Raw genomic sequence first — 21,051 nt, 5'->3', positions numbered from 1 at the left:
ATGGCGGTTCGCTTTAAGCGAATGTTTCATTCTAATCGAAGTACCTATATGATTTTATATGGAAACGAAATATCATCGTTTGATTTGTACATTTTATCCTTCTAAAATCCTTTGCAAATGTCTTCATCGCAAATTTCTTTCCTTGTAAGCTCTTTTGCTTCTTTTAAATCGTTATACCAGATCCTCCTGACTCACTGGTTCCCAGATGAGATCCGGGACCCATAATACGTGTTCTTTTGGCAGTTTTTTCTTGCATGAAAGAAGCAAGAAGGAATATGTTTATTATCAAAGATATAAGACGGTAGTAGAGAGCGTATGTGCACGAAAAACACGTTTACGTTTTTTGTCTGTGTGTAAAATATCTTTCGTTAATTTTTCTGTGTTGGCTTTACATGAATGATAATAATGATATGTTTTTTCAACTTAAAAAAGAGAGAGATTTTATAATTTACTTACCATGTGATTATTGTAATAACAATTAACATTCACGCACGTATTTATCTAGATGTTTCGAGAATCGTACATATTGATATAAAGAAATATTTCATCGCTTTCCCCTTTTCTTGATAATTTTTATATATTTTTTCTTGATTATTTTTACATCTCTTGGAATAAATAATTTTTTAAAAACAAGTATATATTTTATATAGAGAATAACAAATTAAATAGAAGTTCAATAATCGGAAACATTAATTTGATTCAGAATGGAAAAGGAAAATTTTATAAGAAAATGTTTTTTTATGTTCATTTATTATAAATAACAAGATGTATATTCGGTGCGCACGTGTTGTTTAACCTGTATATTTATAGATATACTCAAGCTCCGTCTAAGTTTATTTCGCTTACTGTACTATACCTTGTTTTACTTTGAGTTGTTGTCAGTAACATATTTTTTCCGCTACAATCTATTTGATGATACGGCGCGAGGAATTTTTTGGAAATTTGCTTCGGAGGCAAAAGCTCCACGTAGCACCTCAAAGAAAAACATCGCTATCCTCTCGCGAGATTGTAGTGGCGTTTTGATACCGATTTTTTGTGAACGGCCGTGTGCAAATGAATTTTTCTTTAAGCCCTTCGTAACCAACAACCATGTCAGTTTCGCACCCCCTTCGAGCTTTATAGACATTCAATCACCGTTAGCATTTTCAATTAAAGTGCAGATACGATAGAATTCTCAGGATATCGATAAGTTGTTGTTTTTCCCTTTCTTTCTTTTTCATTGAATCATAACGAATATAATATAATTCGTAAATTAATTCGTACTAATGATATGCGTACTCGTGAACATTATCAATGAAAGATTAAAGATTAAGATTAGATCTTTTTGAACGGTTGTACAATGCGTAATGGTATCACACTTTTCCACGATATGTTCAATCAAATATAATTAATAGGGAAACGTTGTGAGACTTGAACGTTGTGGATCTAATCCGTTCTTGAATGTTTCTATAATGCAGCTCCAAGAGCGACGTGGAAACGAAGGGATTAATAGTAATGTGTCGGTGGTCCTTCGAAGCTACGGTTACTCTTATAGCGCTCGCGGTTTAGCAATGATTAATGCGTGCATACCTTTATTTTCTCAATCCTCTCGAAGAATCGAGCCTGAAAGTTCTAATACTAAGCTGTCGACTACAGATCTGTCTTCAATTCGCCGGCCTAAATAACGCGCCATAGGTATACATCTATAATATATTCGCTCTTTTTTTATAAACTCTCTTTTACATGAAACGATTAAACCTTTCGTCCCTCGATACGTCCTTTGTCTCGACTTTCGTCGTGTTTTCGCGCATCTTCTTCTTTTACGACCTTCCGATTAAAATACCGTCGTTCTTTTTTTCTTCATTAGTCGAGAAACGATACTGTATATCTCACCGACGTGCACAGTACACGCCATTGATGGTCGTAAATGCCGTACTATACAAATTTTGCCAGGGTTTTGGAATTTCAAAGAAATTTCGTAATTTTTATGTATATCTTTTTTTTTTTTATCATGATCCACAATTTTCATAGAATCCCCTTTACACAGAGATAATTTCTACGCAACTTATTAACTAATTAAAAAAGAAAAAAAAAATGAAAACTGATTAAAGGACTGGATATGAATTTCACTCGATTGAAATATAAGATATGTAAGAAATTTCGAGCGTCCGCTCCAGATAGCCGAATTCAGCGGAATTTCCAGTGGCGATTATTACCATGAATGTAGCGTATTGCACGCTTTCGTTTTGAAAGGACGCGCGAAAATTGGGAAAATCCGGGACGTACGGGAATCGTAATATATAAAACTAAAGGCGTTGAAACTTTCGAAAGCTACGTACGACATCATGTAGCAGGCACGTCTTATCATATCACGCTAAAGGCTTTAAGAAGCCTGGTAGAACCGTATTGAGGTATCGAACCAGATACTTCTTTTTTATTTAATTTTTTGCGATCTTTATTTCTTTTTTGAACGATTATCTACGTATCCTCGTTCCTATGTATATCACGCTTACGCATGCTTTCATACGCATACGTTCGTTTCCTCTTTTTCTCGGTTTCACATACACACGTTAACATGCATACATACATCCTCGCTTCTAATTATTTCTAAACGCTTGAAACTAAGGAAAGGGTGCGAACGGTGCGCGAGCGCAAACAAATGAACGAACGTTTCTTCCGTTGTCGGGCAAGGAAACGTTATTTATTTCATAGGATTTAGCCGTTCGAGGATGTTTAACGCGCGAATATCCTCGGGCAGACTCCCTGTTTTAACACGAAGCACATATCACACGTGCAGGCCTACGAGAATTTTTTCTTATCGAGAGAACACGGACGGTCGTTCGTCACGACCGATTGCTTTAGGCTTTATTTTGTTGCATTCCTCCACATGAAAAATGTCCGTGGGTAACGAACAAGCGACATCATCGAAGATGTCGACGCGTCTAATCCGTCGATACCTACCTTTGTTACCTCGTTTTTCTTTAATTCTCTGCGCATCGTGTCACCGACACGTTCGATTTTACTCGTAACCGTGTGACGTGTCTTATTGATCGAGCATCGATTTATCGCGAGTAATAAAGCCAGCTCGTCAAATTCGATAAGGATGCATAAGCGACGACGAGGCTCGACCATTTACTCGTGATTCACGGAAAGCTTTTAGTAGGCGCGGCTGGACGGGTTCAAATTTATAAAAAGACATCACGCTTTCTGTTGTCTGCCGATTCGTTTGAATAAACGCGAATATCTGCTCGAATTGTGCGCAATGCTCTTTCCACGAACTTGACTCCCTTGATTCTGCACCTACCAGTCGTTTCTTGCATCTCCTTATGAACACGGAAAGCAATAGTGCGCGATTCTCTACGATGCAGTGCTACCACACATGTTCGTCTTTAGTGCAATTCGATATTTTTGCACATCGTTTTGGATAATTATTACTTTTACACTTTTAGAATTATCGATCAAACCGCTCGATCATCGCTACCCTTCTTAATCGATCCATCGTTAAACCATAATTAACGGTCCGTATGTAACCAAGACTAAATTCTTTTTCTCACGCGCATTATACGACGAGTACCTTTATCTTGTTCCGTTCAGATCATCATTACTCTGCTCTGTTATCTTTTCTTTTTTTCACCTTGCTCCTTTGTAAAAGTCGCAGTTAAGTAAAACAATGATTTCGTTGTTTCTGACGTTGTACGAGAACCGTATCTGCGAATAGATGAATACGATGGTTGTTGGCTTTCGATGCGTCAGATGTAATTTGTAATCGCATATTTCTAATCTCAAATTCATGTTATTAAAACGACCGTCGGTAATACGCGATATAATATTCGCTGAAATTTTAAAAAAATACGTTGTTCCGCTGAACAAAGATTGCATAGGATTACAACAGTAAAAATTGTCACGTTGTGTATTGGCAAAAATTGTCTCCAGCTTTTTAAAAGTGAACTCGCGTGTTAATTCCGAATTATATTGAACGTTTAAAAGTCTCGTGGACGATAACCGGCTTAAACGGTGTATTATTGATTCAAACGATAAAATCCTCGTTGCATTTGAAATAAAATCTATCCGACTAACCTAATCTATCGTTAATAGAAAAAAATCAAGTGAAACGTGCATTACGGTTGCTACAAAATATCTTGTACCATTGGAAACGTTCATTCCGCTTGTAAATATCTTAGTCTCGTTATAAATAAAAGGGAAGTAGAGTAAACTTAGAACGAATACATCAAAGTAAAAATATGCTTAGAACTAAAAATCGAATAATCGATGTTAGCTTGATAAACGAAAATTAGAAGTTAGAGCCACGTTTATCGTTGCTCCGACGAAGCCTTGAAAAAAATCGATGTCCGATTCGATCTGCGTGCGTCGTTCTGTTTTTCTTTTTTTTTTTTTTTTTTCTTTCTTCAGTTTCTTTTCCTTTCAAGTTCTTGCATGCTTAGTCATTCGAAAAAATAACCAATGGTAAATTGTGAAATTTCTCGAGAAAAATTTAACAAACAACTGCCTCCGATATAGGATTCTCGGTGATGTGTATAGTGGCGGTGGGCCAGTCGATCTTCTTACTGCAAACATGATTGAGTCCTTCGAGGGAAGCCAGTCTGTAGTCAGCCATTTTCAACGGTGATAGTGGTGCCACTGTAAAGAAAAATAAACGAAAATTCCAGGTCAGAGTAATTGGAGTGCTGAATCACATTCTTCATCCTCGTGTCGAGGTTTCTAATACGAAAGTATCCACATGTATGTTCCGTTCGTTCAAAAACAAATAAACTCATCGTATAGTAAATAGAGATAAAAATCGAAACGTAAAAATCGTTAAAAAGGAATTGAACATTTAGCTTGATCGAACGAAGAGATTAAAAAAAATAAAGAGGACAGAATAAATAGAAAGGCACGCATGCAAAACGAGAAACAAAGAGGGTAGAATCACGTGTGTGTCAGAGTGAAATTGTTTTATGTGCAAGGCATGTGATTCGGCATAATTCGTTGTTCGCTATTCTACTGCCCAGTATGTGCGGAGTCTTTCTTTCATTGCACATTTTTATAAATACTATCTGTTAATGTCCCACCATGAGTATATGCTGCTATAAGAAAACAGATTAAATAATTTAAAATTTGAAAACAGCCTAGGTATACTTCCGTTCAAAAGATCGACTTCTACGAGGAAGCGATAGTAAGGTGTCTCTATAAAGATACTTGATTTATCGTTGATTGATAAAGGCTACTTCATACCAACTACCGATAAGAACAAACAATGATAGAACTCAGTCGATAAAACTTTACCATGATCTTGTGATCCTAGTAAATGAATCCTCATTGTAGTGAAGATTTTTAAGAAGTTCGTTAAATAAAAAATTAGTCGAATAAATATATGAAAATGCGATGCAATCTTGAACTAATCCTCTCGCTGTAACTCTTCATATACATTTGAAAACAATTGTAAAAGTGTTTATCGATATTCTATAGCTTCATCGTGCAAAAGCTCAATCGACATATTATTTCGTTCAAAAACAAACAGCGAGAGGGATGACGATTCTAAGATGTATCTACAAAATATATCTTAAAATTCATGAAATGCACGAGAGTTTAGTAAGTCCGAAGACATAAACCCACGACATCTGCAGCCCAAAAAGAGTTAGCATTGTTTAAGAGAATGAACAGTAGTTAGTTGCCTTTTGATAATCCTTCATAGTCAGAGAAGACAGAAATAGAGAGAATATACCCGAGGTTGTCCATGATATTGTTAGTACATCATCGTCGGTTAATACCTCCCGATAAAAGTTTGAATTCCGACTTACTTAACACATAGACGTGGCCTAACTGACCAACTGCGCGCTTGACTCCTTGCGGCCTTCAATTCCTAATTACAATTACCTTCGGGTGTTGTCGGCGTCATGGGCTTCCGCGGGGATCTCACCACTAAAAGGCATAAAAAAAACAAATTCTCTTTAAAACATTCAAAAAACGGAACAGATCATAACGTAGCGTAGCCATAGCGAATATTATCATAATTGTTTTTATTCTCATTGAAAAAAAGTCATTCTTAGGTGCGATGCATCGCTAGGCCAATTGTCGTGTACTGATACATTTAAATAATAAAAATTAAGCACCGATTAGATCGCGACTAGCGTCCATGTTCATCTTCTTTCGTGCAGTCAGAGAAATTGTTATTCGAATGAAATGGACGCGAGTCGCAAAGAAACGCTTTGGCTATTTACATTGCAAAGTAAGTGTCAAATTCTCTTCTTCTTAAAAAAGAAATTATCAAATAAATCGTTTGATCGGAAACTCTAATGCTACTTCATAACAGTTTACGAGCCATTCGAACAGTAAAAGCGTAAATTCTTGCCGGTACTTATCAAAGTATTTTCAAAACAATATACGTTGTATATCTTCTGTCTAAACTACTTGAACGATAGCGTGATCCTTAGCACTGGCAGAAATTGAGAAGCAAAACAAAATAGCCAAAAAGCCGACACTACTTTACTGACTACTTCAGTTGAGCACTAGGTATTAGTATATACGTACCACTCGATCGATCCGAGACGCGTGGGAAATAAAGGCGCAAGTCGGTGAACATGTATTTTTTTTCTTATTTGCCTTCGATAATCATTTCTTTTTTTTTTCTTTTTTTTTTTTTTTCTTTCTTAAGCTCTCAAATAAATGACAAATGGTGGTGAGACTAAAGTGATGAATTCAACGTAATCCTTTTTCAAACCTCTTTTTATTTATCAAGTCGAGCCAGTGGCTTTCCAACGAAGGAAAGTACATGATCGAAGACGTTGTTAAATCTCGATGTAGCAAGGATGCTGGTGAGATCGTTAGACAGATAGAGAGATAGAGAGAGAAAGAGAGAGAGAGAGATCAAAATGGTTTATTGGATGCGATGGTTTAAATAAAAAGCAATTTGAGAATTATTTTTTTGAAGAGATTTAAAACGTTTCACGTAATCGATCCTTAATGCATCAAGGATTAACAACATCTTGGCATCGCGCCATTCGTACAACATGAAAACTCTATTCGTATAACAGAGACGATCGTAACAACAACAATTAATTAACGATAATCATCACGATAGGAACAATTAATTTAATTAGAACAACTCGGGCGTACTTGGCTAATATTCGCAGATACCTACCATGTAAAATAAGTAATAAATTCATTGTCTTTGTTTTAAGCGAATGGATGGTGTAAAAAGGAGTTGGATAATAATTAGAAGGAATAGGCGAGGCGTTGTATCATCGGCGAAGTACTCTATTTACGCGATAAATACACCTCGTTTCTTTCTGTTCTGTTGCATATTAACTGGGCGATAGTAGTGGTAAAGCGTTGTGTTATGTGATAAGTGCTATCGTGTTTCTGTGATCAAGAAGCCAAAAAGAATAATAAACTTCAATTACTCGCGTAATTAGCGTTAATCGTTTAAAGGGGTGATAACACATTTTGTATTCGCTCATTATGTGTTTTCAATGAAGCGATAAAAATATTTACGATATTGGCGAACGTCAAGTTACTTCGAATATGATTGCACGATAGATAACGTCTACGTCAGAAAGAGAAAAATCTGCGATAAAATCGTTCTCTATTTAAAGGTGAGGGAACAGAAACAACGTTGCTCGCTACAGCTAAATGCAGCTTAAACCGACTTCCGCATCAGTCTAGCGAGTTCCAAGGCAAAGTGGTCGAGGATGACTTCATTTACAAGCGTTACTTTGTTATTGGATCGCATACTACCGGAGTCGGGAACGTCGCGATGAGAGATTATCCGTTCGGTCAGCTTGTCATGAAACGTTTCTTTCGTTTTTGTATATAACTCGTTAGTTGTATTGGCTTTGATTCGGGTATACGTGCATATAGGCCAAAAATACCGATACTCGTCAAATTGTAGCAATCGATTGAACGAACTTAAGCCTACGAATATTTACGATACTTGCGTTCTCATTTCCGCGTATCGTTGCGCAAGAAAGCACGTGAACGTCTTCGTGAAATCATTAACGCTAATCCATTGTTTGTAATGTTAAACAACCAACAATGTTGTCTCTTATTTACGTGTCGTAAAGGTTATAAAGACCGAGCATTAACTCGAATTTTACTAGCAGTTTTATTTTAACATATCAATCAATGGGAACTAGTATTAGTTTTATCAGGCGATCGCGTCCTCTTTTACGAAATAGCATGGCGCGAGCGAAATTCGTTTATACCGATGAAGATCGATGAGAATAACCATTTGACAATTTGATAATTAACGTCTAAAGCGTGGTTCGTCAGGGCGCTCACTTACCATATCCTTCGCCCTGCAGAAACAGTCGGAAGGCCTCGCTTACTTTGCCCGGTTGCTCCTCCAGTACCATTCCGCAATCAGAAATCTGTCAATTGGACAAATTAAATTAGTTGGTATTATCTAGTTAACGATATAGCCGATCTGTTTCACTGTTACGTCCAACGTTGCAACGAAATTTACAAATCGTTTCTTAAATGCCGTTATTCACAGTAGCTCTATGTACTTTGTAAAAATATTTTCCATTTGAATTTCCATTAATAGTAACGAGTATGCAAAATAACATAATAGTAAAAAAGATATTATATTTGTGTACATTTGAATTATTTTGTTAAAAATAATTCGCAATTAAAAGTTTACCGAGAAAACGTTATCAGCCGAATTTTAAGCCAAGTTTACGAGATTCTTGGTGAAAACTCTCTCCGCGGAATTAAACTCCAAATGTGTACAGTCTCTTAGCACAGAGGGTGATTAATATTGCAAGTGTCTCTTACCTTCATCCAAGAGCTGTTCATCGGATCTAATCGTCCATTTAACGTGACGGTGTCGTCGACGTGTGGGCTCAAAGCACCGGTGATATTCATCACAGGTACACCGAGCGTCAGACCTTCCTTCTTACGCGTCGGGTCTAATTCCCTCGTGATGTTCAGATCTGTACGACGAACGTAGCTGTCGATTAATAGCGCTAGATTCGTTGGATTTACACGACGCTCAAAATAGTTCTTGTACACTTGCACGAGGTCGTGGTTTCTTTCCTCCGTACCCTGAAACAAATTTTATACGTGCTACTTGCTGAATCTCTGACAATTTTGTTCTTCGTTGTGTCGAATGTTTACATCATAAACATGATCTACTTCCATTATTTTTTTTCTTTTTTTTTTACGGTACCTACATATGTGGTAACTCCGTTAAGGAGCTACGTGTTGCATAATAAGAGCGACGGAATTGTCGTTGAAGTACTAATCCAATTTCCTACGTTGCTTGGAAACACTCGATAGAATAAGCCTTCGGCATACTCGATTCCGTCAATAATTTATCGATCTACGTTTCCGTGTGAAAGTTGCTTAAACTAACTCGCCTTGATGAAACTTTGTGGGTCATCCAGGCTATTGTCTATTCTCTTATATACGCGTATCGTGCCATTTCGTGCTAGAAATTTATTGCTAAGACCTTCTCGTTTAATTGATCTGTTTGCCGATATTAGAAAAGAAGGTCTATAATGAATAATATTGGAAAACATGTCGTAATTACACATTGTGAACACAATATTAAATTCAACATCTCGTTAGAGTCTATTATCTAATATTTTATCAGATTTTATGGAAGTTTTACTATCAAAGTTACAAAAGAAAAAAATAAACAGTACAGTCGAAGGATTTGAAAAGTAATAGTCTACCTCTCTCGTTGAAAGAACATCGACGTGTAGTTTCTATAGTTAGTGTAATTAGGTATATGAATGTACGCTCTCACCCTGCCAAAGTGATGCCACATCAGATAGTCCAATACACCCTGGGTCATGCCCTGTGACCTCAAATGACGAACGTTCAGCTTTTGGTAGCCCCATTCGATCCAACCTGCCTGCGTCGACACGCAGTTTATCAAGCACAGAGCATTAACCTTCTCCGGATGAGCAAGTGCGAATCTCGCTAGTATGTTGGCCCCGGCGCCGACTCCAAAACCGATTACGGATTTCAGGCCAAAATAGCCCAGTACGAAGAGCAACTGTTCAGCCAGTTCATCCATGGACGGATAGACGTAACTGTAATACGAAAATAAGATTTAGCGTCTAATTTATCTTTTATGTTTCGATATAACAAATTTCTCTTTGTGACAATTTGTCTGTTGGATGTGCAGTAAGAAATATTAGGTTTGCATTTGATACAAGAAGGACATTTTACGACAGTTGTGTTTTGTGTGTCAATGTTTGACACATGCGGCAAGGGCGGTGAGGAAACTAAATCATATGGTGAATTCTCAATTTGAATTGGAATTGATGGTGCGTGCAAAGAAATTTTTCACTTGACCTTAGGTGATTATCGTGTGCCAATATTTATCATTGCATCCTACGTGTGAAACGGAATTTACGTTTTCAATAATACGCCACATCGGAGGCAATAAACGTGGGATTTTATTAGTTTCATACCAACTTGTTTACATCTACGCTGTAATTAATGCTGATGTATTTATATTTGCAAATTCTTTCATGCAAGTACACACTGGTAGGAATGTGTAAAATACTTTTAAAAATATGATTAGTCGCAATTATGAAATCATTATTGTAAATTGCCTAAAGCATGTGCAAAATAGTATACGAGATGTTTACATGGACTTTGAGATGCGAATTTTAAATCATAATCTTGATTCTTCTGACTAAATTACAAAAATCCAATACAATCTCTCGAGTATCACCAAGTCGATCGATCGGAAACAAAATATTCGACTAGATATACTCGTCATCGTGTTTTACGGATTTGGCACGCGAGTGGGAATAGTTCGTATTTGCTGGTTGCATGAAAATCTGCATTGCAGTCTAAATTATTCTGTAACACTCTGTTTAGCTACGTATACGTCCGCCGAGGTGAACCTCGATTGTTTGAGGTCAGGTTAATCGGACGTCGTAGGTAGATAGTGTCAATCTTCCAATTCCACGGTGTAAACGATTCTCAGCGATTGTGTCACGCGGTTTGCGGAATTTTCTTCTTCTTACCATCGATCGTAACATCGAGTCGTATACGATAGCTCACGAAAGTGCTATCATATTTCTCGACATTTATCATAGAAAACTTTCGCGTATCATGTGTGTTATATAAAACATTTTGAAATTGTTCGAAATTTTAAGTAGCCGCCCGTTTATGGCTCGGACGGGCCCTGTCCCTTCTTTAGAAAATTCCAAATTTCATGTCCTCTCCGAGCTGTAAACCTAATGACTCCGAGTTCGGGTAAAAATCTCCGGGAAAAACTGCAGCCGGGAAGGCACGAGACCCAACGGCTGGTGGGGAAAATTAGCAACATACTAGGACAGTTTATCGTCAGACATCGTACTGTATGGGTGAAATACTTCGCTCCCAACAAGATCCTACCATCGCTATCTTCATAACATCACACTTTACTTTTATACAACAAGTGCATTACTCTAACACTCGATCTATTAAATCTTGAGCGTTAAGTCATTCGAGGTACGCGATATCGACCGATCGGTTTGACCTGACCGGTTGCTGTTTAGTCGATAATTCGCAACAGAACACTGTGATGACATTAACACTGTGACGAGATTATGATGATTATACATATTGATCAAGTTTGAAACCAATCTGCAATGAATATATTTTATTGTTTCAAATAAAGACAATCTTATCGCGTAACTTCGTTCTCGTTAAACGACAAGAGCTAGTTCAACGATTGATCTTCGAATAAATTCCTGACCTAACATTTCCTGATTTCATGAGAAATTGAATAACGAAACGGCGAACTGCGCAACAGCCGGATAAGATGGAATCCGTAGAAATGCAAACGGCGATAGAGGGAAAAGCGTAAGAAAGAATTTGCCGCGCAGGCATGAGGCAAAGGAGAGAGAATCGCTCTTAAGACATGGAGGAATTACCCGCGGTACATGTTAAAGTAGGAACATAGTCGGGGCTTCGACTAATTAGGATGTTAATTAGGTCATTGATTTGCAGTAATTGAATTCACTGTCGTCAACTGACGCGCGCGTATTATGCTCTTCAACGATATTTAAATATGCATACGTATAATACGCGCACATATGGTAAACATTGGGAAATCAGCTGCCTCTATTTTTGCTTTTTCGTTTTGTTTCGTCACTGTCAGCTGTGCTGCGCGTTAATTAGCAAACTCGTTACTGCACGTCAAGGGAATCGGCGTTCGAACCTGGTTGATAATTGGAAGTGGTCGCTTATCGACTTTAGGCGTGGCTGCTAGCAATTACGCGTTTGTTGGATCATGCTCGAAATGGAAAAAGAAATTGGTCCTTTATATAAATTGCTCATAGACTATTTAGTACGAAAATCTAAAGGTATGCAGCGGCTCCAATATTGAAAGTTGTATTTATTGAAAGAGAAAGAAAAATATAAGTTTCACGTTCAAAAAAGTAAAATTTTGTCAGTAAGAATATTTAACCGTAAATTTATAACGCGTTTCGAGAAACAAATAAACTTTCTGTAGAAAATGTACTTACTCCTCAGGCAGCGTGGGTGCACCTTCTTCTTGACCCGGTGCATTCACATGATAAACACAGAAGTTTTCGAGTAAAACTCTCATGTCGATGTAATTGAAGAACGCCTGGAAGCTCGATATATCTGAAAATAACGAACCATCTTTTTCTTTAATATCTTCCGCAATCAAAAATCTTATCCATCCGTATCAAATTCACTTAAAATCGTTTATTTTTCTTCCCTCGAGCGATGTAGAAAAATTTCCGGTCAGATTTTTCGCTTTATTTTCCAACAACGACATTTCGAAGAATTTTAACTAATATTACCACACTCTCGTACACAGTGCATATTAATTAAAATACAAATATCGCTTTTCAAATACAAAGTTAAAAATCTATTTGGCAATTTTCCGTGATTTTTCTTTATATTAATCTCTGCTATCCCCAAACGAAGTCTCATTAATACTATTATGGGTAAGATTTTACACCGCCTCATCTTTTTTATTTTAGAAATCAATAAAATCGAACAAACGCGATTAAATGTTTAGTTACTATACGATATTAAATGAAAAGTAGAAAAATTATTGTTCGAAGTGGTTGGAAATGATATTAGGATGGTATTAGAACAAAATTCATACCGGGTGAAATTTGATCCATGATAGCCTCTAGAAATAATTAGAAACATTGATTACTCACAGTTAAGGCCTAAGTCGTGATAAGTAAGAATGGCAGGTTTCGCTCGGTTCCCTTGCACAGCCACCAGCAAACTCCCTTTGTCAGTTTCAACCCTTTCCTCTCGCACAGAACTGTCGTCTCTCGATAGGCATCTTAGCGGAGGAAATTGAAGTTGAATATTTTTCAGTTCAATGTCGTCCATACTATCTGAAGGCATCGTGCTGCGCATGAAAAGAAGTCTCTTAGTCCCTTGACTATTTTGCCACAACTAAATCAATCGAGACATTCTTGGCACACGTGCAAACAAAGCACCAAGTATTCAAAGTTTGTTGAGTCAGACGAAATTTATACTTCGCTGATGTTTCTTGAATTCAGTAGGTGGTAGAAACATTATCTTTATCATTGGTAAAATACTGAAACGTGCTTAGTACTCTGCCATCATTCACTTATAAAAGTATCGTTCTTATTTCTGTTTAATTATCTAAATGTACTTGCTAGACTCTCGGCAATAATTGAAAATGCAATCGTTGGCTTTCTGTTTTTAAGTATTGTAATGAAAATATCTAGAAACATAAATTCTCTTCTACTAGCTTTTTCTTTATGAAAGAAGAAAGAAGATATCTCTATCTTCGTGCAGCTCTTGGGAAAAAATAGTCGTATTTTAATAACAGCGAGTGTGTTGAGCATTAAATTAAATGCGCGAACAAGGACGTTTAATAAGGAGGAAATAATCGATAGCCTAGAAAATTCAGTGCTGACTTAACCAAGGGTCGATAGAAAATTGCATAGTGGAAAATTTATGTTGAATCGATACGCATTTTTTCTCGCGTTTTTTTTTTTATGCTCACCTGATGTCTATATTTGCTCACTTTATTTTTAATTTTCTCGAACGCGAAACTACATGCTCGTAATGCAAGTAAAAGACGCTCCTGTTAATATCGCGTTTTAATCGCTAGACTAATTAGAATATTATTAGGTTAAACGAAGATTGAAGGAATTACGTTCAAATGAGATGCGAGAGTGCTAACCCTGAAACTATTGAATATTCAAAAGTTTACAGTGAAATGAAAAGAATCAGCCAGGTGAAAGGAGTTATTCCTTTTTGTTTATTCTCTTTCCATTCGCACTACAGACAAAGTATCATCAAATATTCGCTACGTCAACGCCAGAATATAAAATGTGCCAAGTTGATACTTTCAGCGGATTTGAATGGGCTAGTCCTATAGGTTTTTGTCCCTTTCAAAGCGACGTACAAATATTTCCTGAATAAACTTTGTTTTCCTCTGTTCTTGTGTTTCGGTAGAAATGATACTTTTATTTGTCGTAATTTTCCTTCGTTCGTTCATATTACTAAGAAATTTTAAATATTGTAATAATCACAATTATAACAAAATAAAAATATAGTTTAAGCGAAATAAATATTATTGTTCTTTATCATGTAGTATTATCGCTCTATGATTAATATTTTTTCCCTTTTCGTTAATTAATACGTAACATGTAACTTAATGCATAGTTCATTAGACAAAAGTATCAAAGCACAGTTAGTCAATGATTTATGACCGCCAACGGAGTAGTAATCGCTACATAATTGCTTTCTAATAACTCTTCGCCATACCGTAATTCACAGAAACGATTTGCGATAGTTCAACAATTAATATTCATTTGACCCATGAATATGTATATGTATTTGTGCAAGTCCGATCCTGCGATATACATTCGCGCTTAATTAATTAAGTAATTAACCCGAATGTAGCAGAAACAGACCACCCTTCCCATATGCCAAAATGCAGGGCAGGATGTGCAGTTTGCGTTACTAATATATGCTCTTTCATCGATATAAACTTTGATCGGTTCGCGAATATACACCTCACTTATCAATACCAAAGAAACGATGAACATTATCTGAATACGAATGTCAAAATATCGAATTTTCTTATCACAATTTCAAGTACCTTCTTACGGAATACTATAAATGTACAGTGTACAATGGTTTCTGAAAGTATTTCAATAAAAAAAAACTTTTTCTAAATACAAACAAATATATATTATGTGTATCATATAAAAAATATTGTACGACGTACGACACGATTTTCATCCTATTGATAAAATTTGAAATAAATCTGAAAATGTACATAGAAGTTACAAGATGATTATAACAAACACACACTTCATAGAGAAGACAAGATTTGACGTCCGAGAAGCTGAAAACTTTGACAAAGGTCGTTTTTGCTACGAGTCTCACAATTATAACAGTCGTGCATTCATCTATTATACTGCCGCCCTTAGTTAGAATATTCTATCATTTGGAAACATCCGTGGAAACTGATGTTTTATTCTTCGTTCAATTGGAAATATTTTGCCATTATTTCATAACAGCCTGTCGTATAATTATTCTACATAAACGAGGTAGATAATTTCCATCAACGCAACAATTAATTAAATGCACGAGGCAAGACATTGTAATGTAAGAAATACTTGAAATAGTTTGTAATTCATACTTTCAAATAACATTTGCATAAACTGGGTTATACAGTGTTAATGAAATTCCAAAAGGTTTTCATACAGCGCATCTGATATGTTCATAACGATTGTCTACGATAAGTATTCGAATGCTTTCCTCGATTACTATATTTTTCTACAGCTGAATCGTTGATAGAACTTGCTATGCCCACGATGTCGCTAGATGTGCGTGATAAAGGGCATAATCGGACGCGCGCCCACGGAAGGTATGGGTGATTTGCATAAAACTCGTGGAAACGTTTAATATAAACGCGTACACGCAAAGCCACGTACTTTATTAAAGAAGTCGGTGGTGTAGTGAGCTTTTTATGGTATCGATCCTGAGGACCACGCCCTATCGAGCATGGCGTTGCTGGCCGGATCGTGTGTTACTGAAGATGGCCCGTGTCCCCGAGACCGTACATACCACACGCTTGCATACTATGCGGTAATCTTGTGATTCGTGTGCGCAATTTCCCTTTGACGCCTGCAGTTCTATTCAGCTGTAGATACATTAAAGAGGAAACACGTAGCACCGCGTTCTTCTTCGTTAAAGCTTCCGTAATGTTCAAAAGTGCATTTCACTCTCCAGCGAAATGGCCGTTTAAGGCTCGTTTAACTACGCGTTTATTATGTGATCCAGTAAATCGGAGTACTGATTTTCCTCTTTTACGTCTTGACACGTGTATTTATGGCTTTAACGATGATTCTATCGTCTTTCGCGTTATTTTCACGACTTACAAAAGGCAGTAACTTAGAGGCAATATATTAGAATAAAATAGGATTATTTGTGTCAGTATAACGTTCAAGTCGAACTAAGTAATTCGTCTTGTAATTCGCTAAATTCGATTATGAACAACCTTCGAGCTACATCTCTTCTTTTTTGATATCTATTCTTGTCTAGAGGAATCTAAGGTACACGATATTTTCCCAATTCTCTTATTATTCTACTAAAAATACTGTCTCACACTGTACAAGTTCCATTATTTTGTGAAAAGATCAAGGTTAAATTTTAAAATATCGAAGCTTAGTTCTTAGAGTTCCAAGAAATTCTAAAGTGCTTCTTGCAATAAAATCAATGGCACGTTTTATACGATCGTCCTTTCGCAGTATCGAGTAAAGCGTTTCCTGATTTAAATCGCTAGGAAAAACAAACGATACTCGCGGTGATTAATTTGATCGTGTTAACCGTTTAAAAAGTACTTGGGCGAAGCAATCCGCGCTCTTTCTCTGTCTAATACTGGAAGAATTTACTTTGACCTGTATTCCCGAGGATTTACGGGACGACCCAATTTAGTTCACCGGGGAAATGTCAGGATCTCGGGTTGACCTGTTCCCTACATGCTGACGCTTCTGCAAGTTCGAGCGAGATAAAGGAACTACACCCCCTCCTTGAAGAAATATCAGTGAAAATACCATCCACTGACCTCATAAAGAAGTTACTTTCTTCGTTAGATTCCCGGGGCTGATCCTGCCCTTTTGTTAAACGTTTCTTTTCCTTGCTTTATCATTTGGAAAGGCAGCGTTGCGTAAATTGCTTTTCCAGTAATACCATTCTCGTGTTTGTCTTTTTTCATACTCTTTCTTATGTGTATATATATATATAGATATATGTAAATGAAAATACTGCTTCTATTTTCTGGTATACAAGCTTCAAAAATGACCTCGTTAGTCAATGTGAATTAATTTCTGCTATCATTTTAATACTCTTTCTGTCACATTCCATATTTCGTTTATTCATGTGGCGCTTGAATGGAGCCGTGATCTCGCAAAAAGAAGAAGATATGGAACTGGATTCTCTCTTTCAAAACGTTGGCACTCGCTGCGAAAATATATCTGCAGAAATTATTTCATTAAATTTATACCCCAGATTTATAGACACAGCTGGATGGCGGCAGTCTGATTTTACTTGAAAATCAATACGTTATCCTGCGGACTTCACGATACATGTACAAATGTACTTTCAAAGTAATCATTTCGAGATCGAGTCGCTAAAATGTTTCCAAGTATTCGTTGAAAATGGAACAGCGTTAACAGTTTTTTAATATTAGCAAATGAAAGTTATTTAAAATCGGTAGTACTCGTATTTAAGGCAGAATAGTGATCAGAATAATAGAATATGTTTGAAGGTAGTTTTTAGGAAAACTTTTAGTTCGCTGTAATTTTTCTAGCACCGTAGAGGACCATTTGGATATGAGAGTTCATTATAATTGGAGCTACATATCTATCTAATTTTAAGAACGACGAGTAAACCATATTTTTTTAAAATTTAAGTGTATTATAATCCGAACCGTTATATTATTGGCTTTATTGCTAAAAGAAAAATCTAGCCTCGAGCGAGTCAAGTGTCGAACGACATCGGTAAAAAGTTCTTCGAAGTAATTTCTCACGCCAAGATATTTGATGATAAATTGATAAAGTCTCGGTTAGATATACAGTACTCCCTTGTTTACACTGATAGAGCATTGCTTGCGAACGATAGTAACCCAAATTTATTCACTTTATTACTATGATCATATTTCTCTGGTAACGTATACTATAATGTTATTACGCGAACAGGTGTTGAAACGAACGTTTAAGATTCAACACGAAGAAAAACATAGAAGAGAAGAAACGAGGTTCACGAGAGAAATTTATGTAAAATATCGTAATTTATATGCGAATATCAATATTATTTTTCAATATTTTAGAATTTCTATGTATTTTCCGACACAAACGGAGATAATTAAATTCATTCAGAAAATATTCATTGCAATATATATTCTGTACAAATATTTACTTTATCGAATGCTAGATTCTTATTAGCATACCTATCCAATAATGATAACTAAAAAATAAATAGTTTCACCGAAGTTTCTTCATCTACCTTTTTACATTTTAAGACTAGGATATAATAAAAGTCATCTTCGTTGAAAATACGTTCCATAATTGCAAATGAGAATCCTAATAAGGAAGAAACCTACTAAAGGAAGAGGAAGAAAATTATTACTATCCATTATCGTCCGTGAAGCGAACGAAATTTTAAAGATGTCGAGTGCTTCGTCTTAACTTAATTGAACGTTTTCTAATTACTCAAAACCACAATAAAAAACGATTCCCATATTTTTGCGACGAAATACGACGTAATCTAAAAATACGACGAGACAACCAATAACAGAATAATATAACTTGAAGTATACTTCTTGTTAACAGCCTTCTTTTTATACCTCGGTGAATTTAACTTTATCTCGCATAAACGCGATATTATGTAGGTTAGAGGTTGTAGGTTATTACTAGATTAAGGGTTTAATACATTTTAATGACTTTTACAGGTGCAAAAACGCACAGAATGCATATAATATGCAAGCAAAATATTCAAGATATAGTATATTTGTAAGAAATATTTTCTAGATAAAATTGCTTAGGCTTCAGTTTTTAAATTAAGTTAGAATTCCATTTTTCTTCGTTTCTTTTCATCGCTGCTTTCTTAAAACGGTATTAATTGTTTTAAAAAGATATTATTCGTTTCACGGCGAACTGCACTTGCCTTATATTTGATATTTCCTTTAGAGTAACAGTATGATTTTAACAATATCGCTCTTTTTGAAAATTCATTCCTTGAGATAACTGGTTCTTCTGCTTCTAAGTAATGTTTCGAATTATCGTTTCCAACCTATTACGTTAATATAATGATCTCATTAATTCTCCAGCTGTTCTAGTTTCCGGTTAAAGATTAAACGGTACTTGTAGTGGTTCGAATATATCGTTTGAGTTCACTTCATTGAATTTCAAAGCACAGCAAATCTGTCTGCGTGTGGTTTCCCGTATCGCTAGCACGTCGCACTATCATTTCCGGTGCAAGTTAAATCCGGTTGTGTTCCTGTCCCAAGTTGTCGCTGGAGATAGTAACCATAAAAGCATGTTGTCAACGTATTTTTGCGTTTCCCTTTTGATTAACTTTTATAATTATGCCAAAAACCACTGTTTCGCAAACATTCGATAAGTCAGAATTATGATTATTACGAAGCAAGTTGAAATAAAAATATTCCGGCTTTGCATTTCACAAGGTATTCGAACAAAACTCATCGATTCAATCATCTACCTTTCCGTGACAGCTGCTTAGTTTTAAAGTTCCAGTGCTCGAAGAAATGGGAATTGATTATTCCAGGATACGGGCGAAGATGCTGGAATATCGGTTATGCAAATTCTAGACGTCGGTTTGCCTTCCAGGATCCCTCTTTATTTAAAGAAGCTTCGTAGATGCATCGACGATTGGATAATACGAACGAAAATGGATTTCTAAAACCGTAACGTTGAAAATCTGCTAGGCAGACGCCTGATAAGATTTTCACGCGAATCGGACGTTCTACTGTTTTCCTTTTTTTTTTTTCTTTTTTTTTTCAACTGCGAAATTGCTTCGTGTTACGTATACGAAAAGAAAAGGTATTCGGTGGAAGGTGTTCGCGGGAATTGCGAAAAACTCCTGAATAGACACAATATCCCTGAAAAGCAGGATTTAATCGGCGGCTGCCTTCAATGACTTAGCGGGCAAAAAAAAAACGGGAGAACTTTCGAGGTATTCGCATAGAAAGATCAGAGAGCTTTAAGCCGAGCTTCAAATCCGTTTCAAACTCGCTGCAAATTAATCGCGGATACCGTGCCCAGTTTCCTAGTTTTTCCAGAGTTAATTCGAAATTTAAAGTTGATTTAAATTTTAGGTCAAATAAACGTCGACGTATGCTCGAAACTGGAGCGGCTAAAACAGATAAGGAATCCACTGTAACAGTATCTTTTATTAGCGTTCGTGTATCACATTCTGTGAAATTTACAGTGTGAACGATGTTAATAAACCTCGTTAATCATCAGATATATTATATCGTAGAAATAATAATATATTATATTTATACATTAAATAATATACCAGGAATCTAACGCAAGCTATAAGAGTCTGTGCTAAAACAGACGAGGCACGTTATTCCATCGATCATGGCATAAATTTTTGATATCGTTAGTTCACGAAGGTACCGAAACAAATGTACTATTGACAATTAGTTTAAGAGCTAGACATTTTCAGATTTTTCTACGTTCATTTTTTATTTTCAGGACAGTCGTATCTCGTTGTAACGCGTGCTAATGAAGTCTCGAAATAACGTATTTTCTAAAGTTTTCTATATCAAATGTTCAAACACTTTCGTAAGTCGCTATACATATATTAAAAAATCATTGTAATTCCATTATCAAGCGGATAGTCTTCCTCGCGAGTAGACATAAATTTACGAAAGCACACCGAAACACGAAATAAAATTGCTGCGGTTAGAAGTAGAAACAAGTCGTATACGGTTTACGGTACCTGTCGAGATTCGTAACGCTTACCGAAGAAGAGAAAATGGTGGATTCGTAAGAAACCATTCGATCGATAAAAACCAAGCTAACCACCACGAAGGAACACTCGATATCCCCGTCATTCGAT

General features: G+C 36.2%; 1 protein-coding gene across 8 annotated transcripts in view; it reads right to left on the bottom strand.

The window, feature by feature from the left end:
• Positions 1-1,716: 1,716 nt before the first annotated feature.
• Mesk2 (misexpression suppressor of KSR 2) overlaps positions 1,717-21,051 on the bottom strand; it is a 122,814-nt gene continuing 103,479 nt past the window's right edge. For 6 of the 8 annotated variants that reach the window (XM_071999709.1, XM_071999699.1, XM_071999682.1 and 3 more), the window contains 6 exons: positions 13,125-13,324; positions 12,453-12,573; positions 9,728-10,016; positions 8,752-9,021; positions 8,261-8,345; positions 1,717-4,617 (listed from right to left, as the gene is read on the bottom strand). In XM_071999709.1, the coding sequence (XP_071855810.1) occupies positions 4,472-4,617; positions 8,261-8,345; positions 8,752-9,021; positions 9,728-10,016; positions 12,453-12,573; positions 13,125-13,324 (1,111 nt within the window). In that variant the 3' untranslated portion in view covers positions 1,717-4,471. Of the gene's footprint in view, positions 4,618-5,777; positions 5,899-8,260; positions 8,346-8,751; positions 9,022-9,727; positions 10,017-12,452; positions 12,574-13,124; positions 13,325-21,051 lie in introns of all 8 variants that reach the window. The other 2 variants (XM_071999730.1, XR_011799393.1) reach the window with 2 other exon arrangements.

Source organism: Bombus fervidus, chromosome 1 (genome assembly GCF_041682495.2).
Source record: "Bombus fervidus isolate BK054 chromosome 1, iyBomFerv1, whole genome shotgun sequence".
In the NCBI taxonomy this organism is placed as follows: Eukaryota; Metazoa; Arthropoda; class Insecta; order Hymenoptera; family Apidae; genus Bombus; species Bombus fervidus.
The sequence above is the reverse complement of the archived record's forward strand: the minus strand, read 5'-3'. Positions and strand labels throughout refer to the sequence as shown.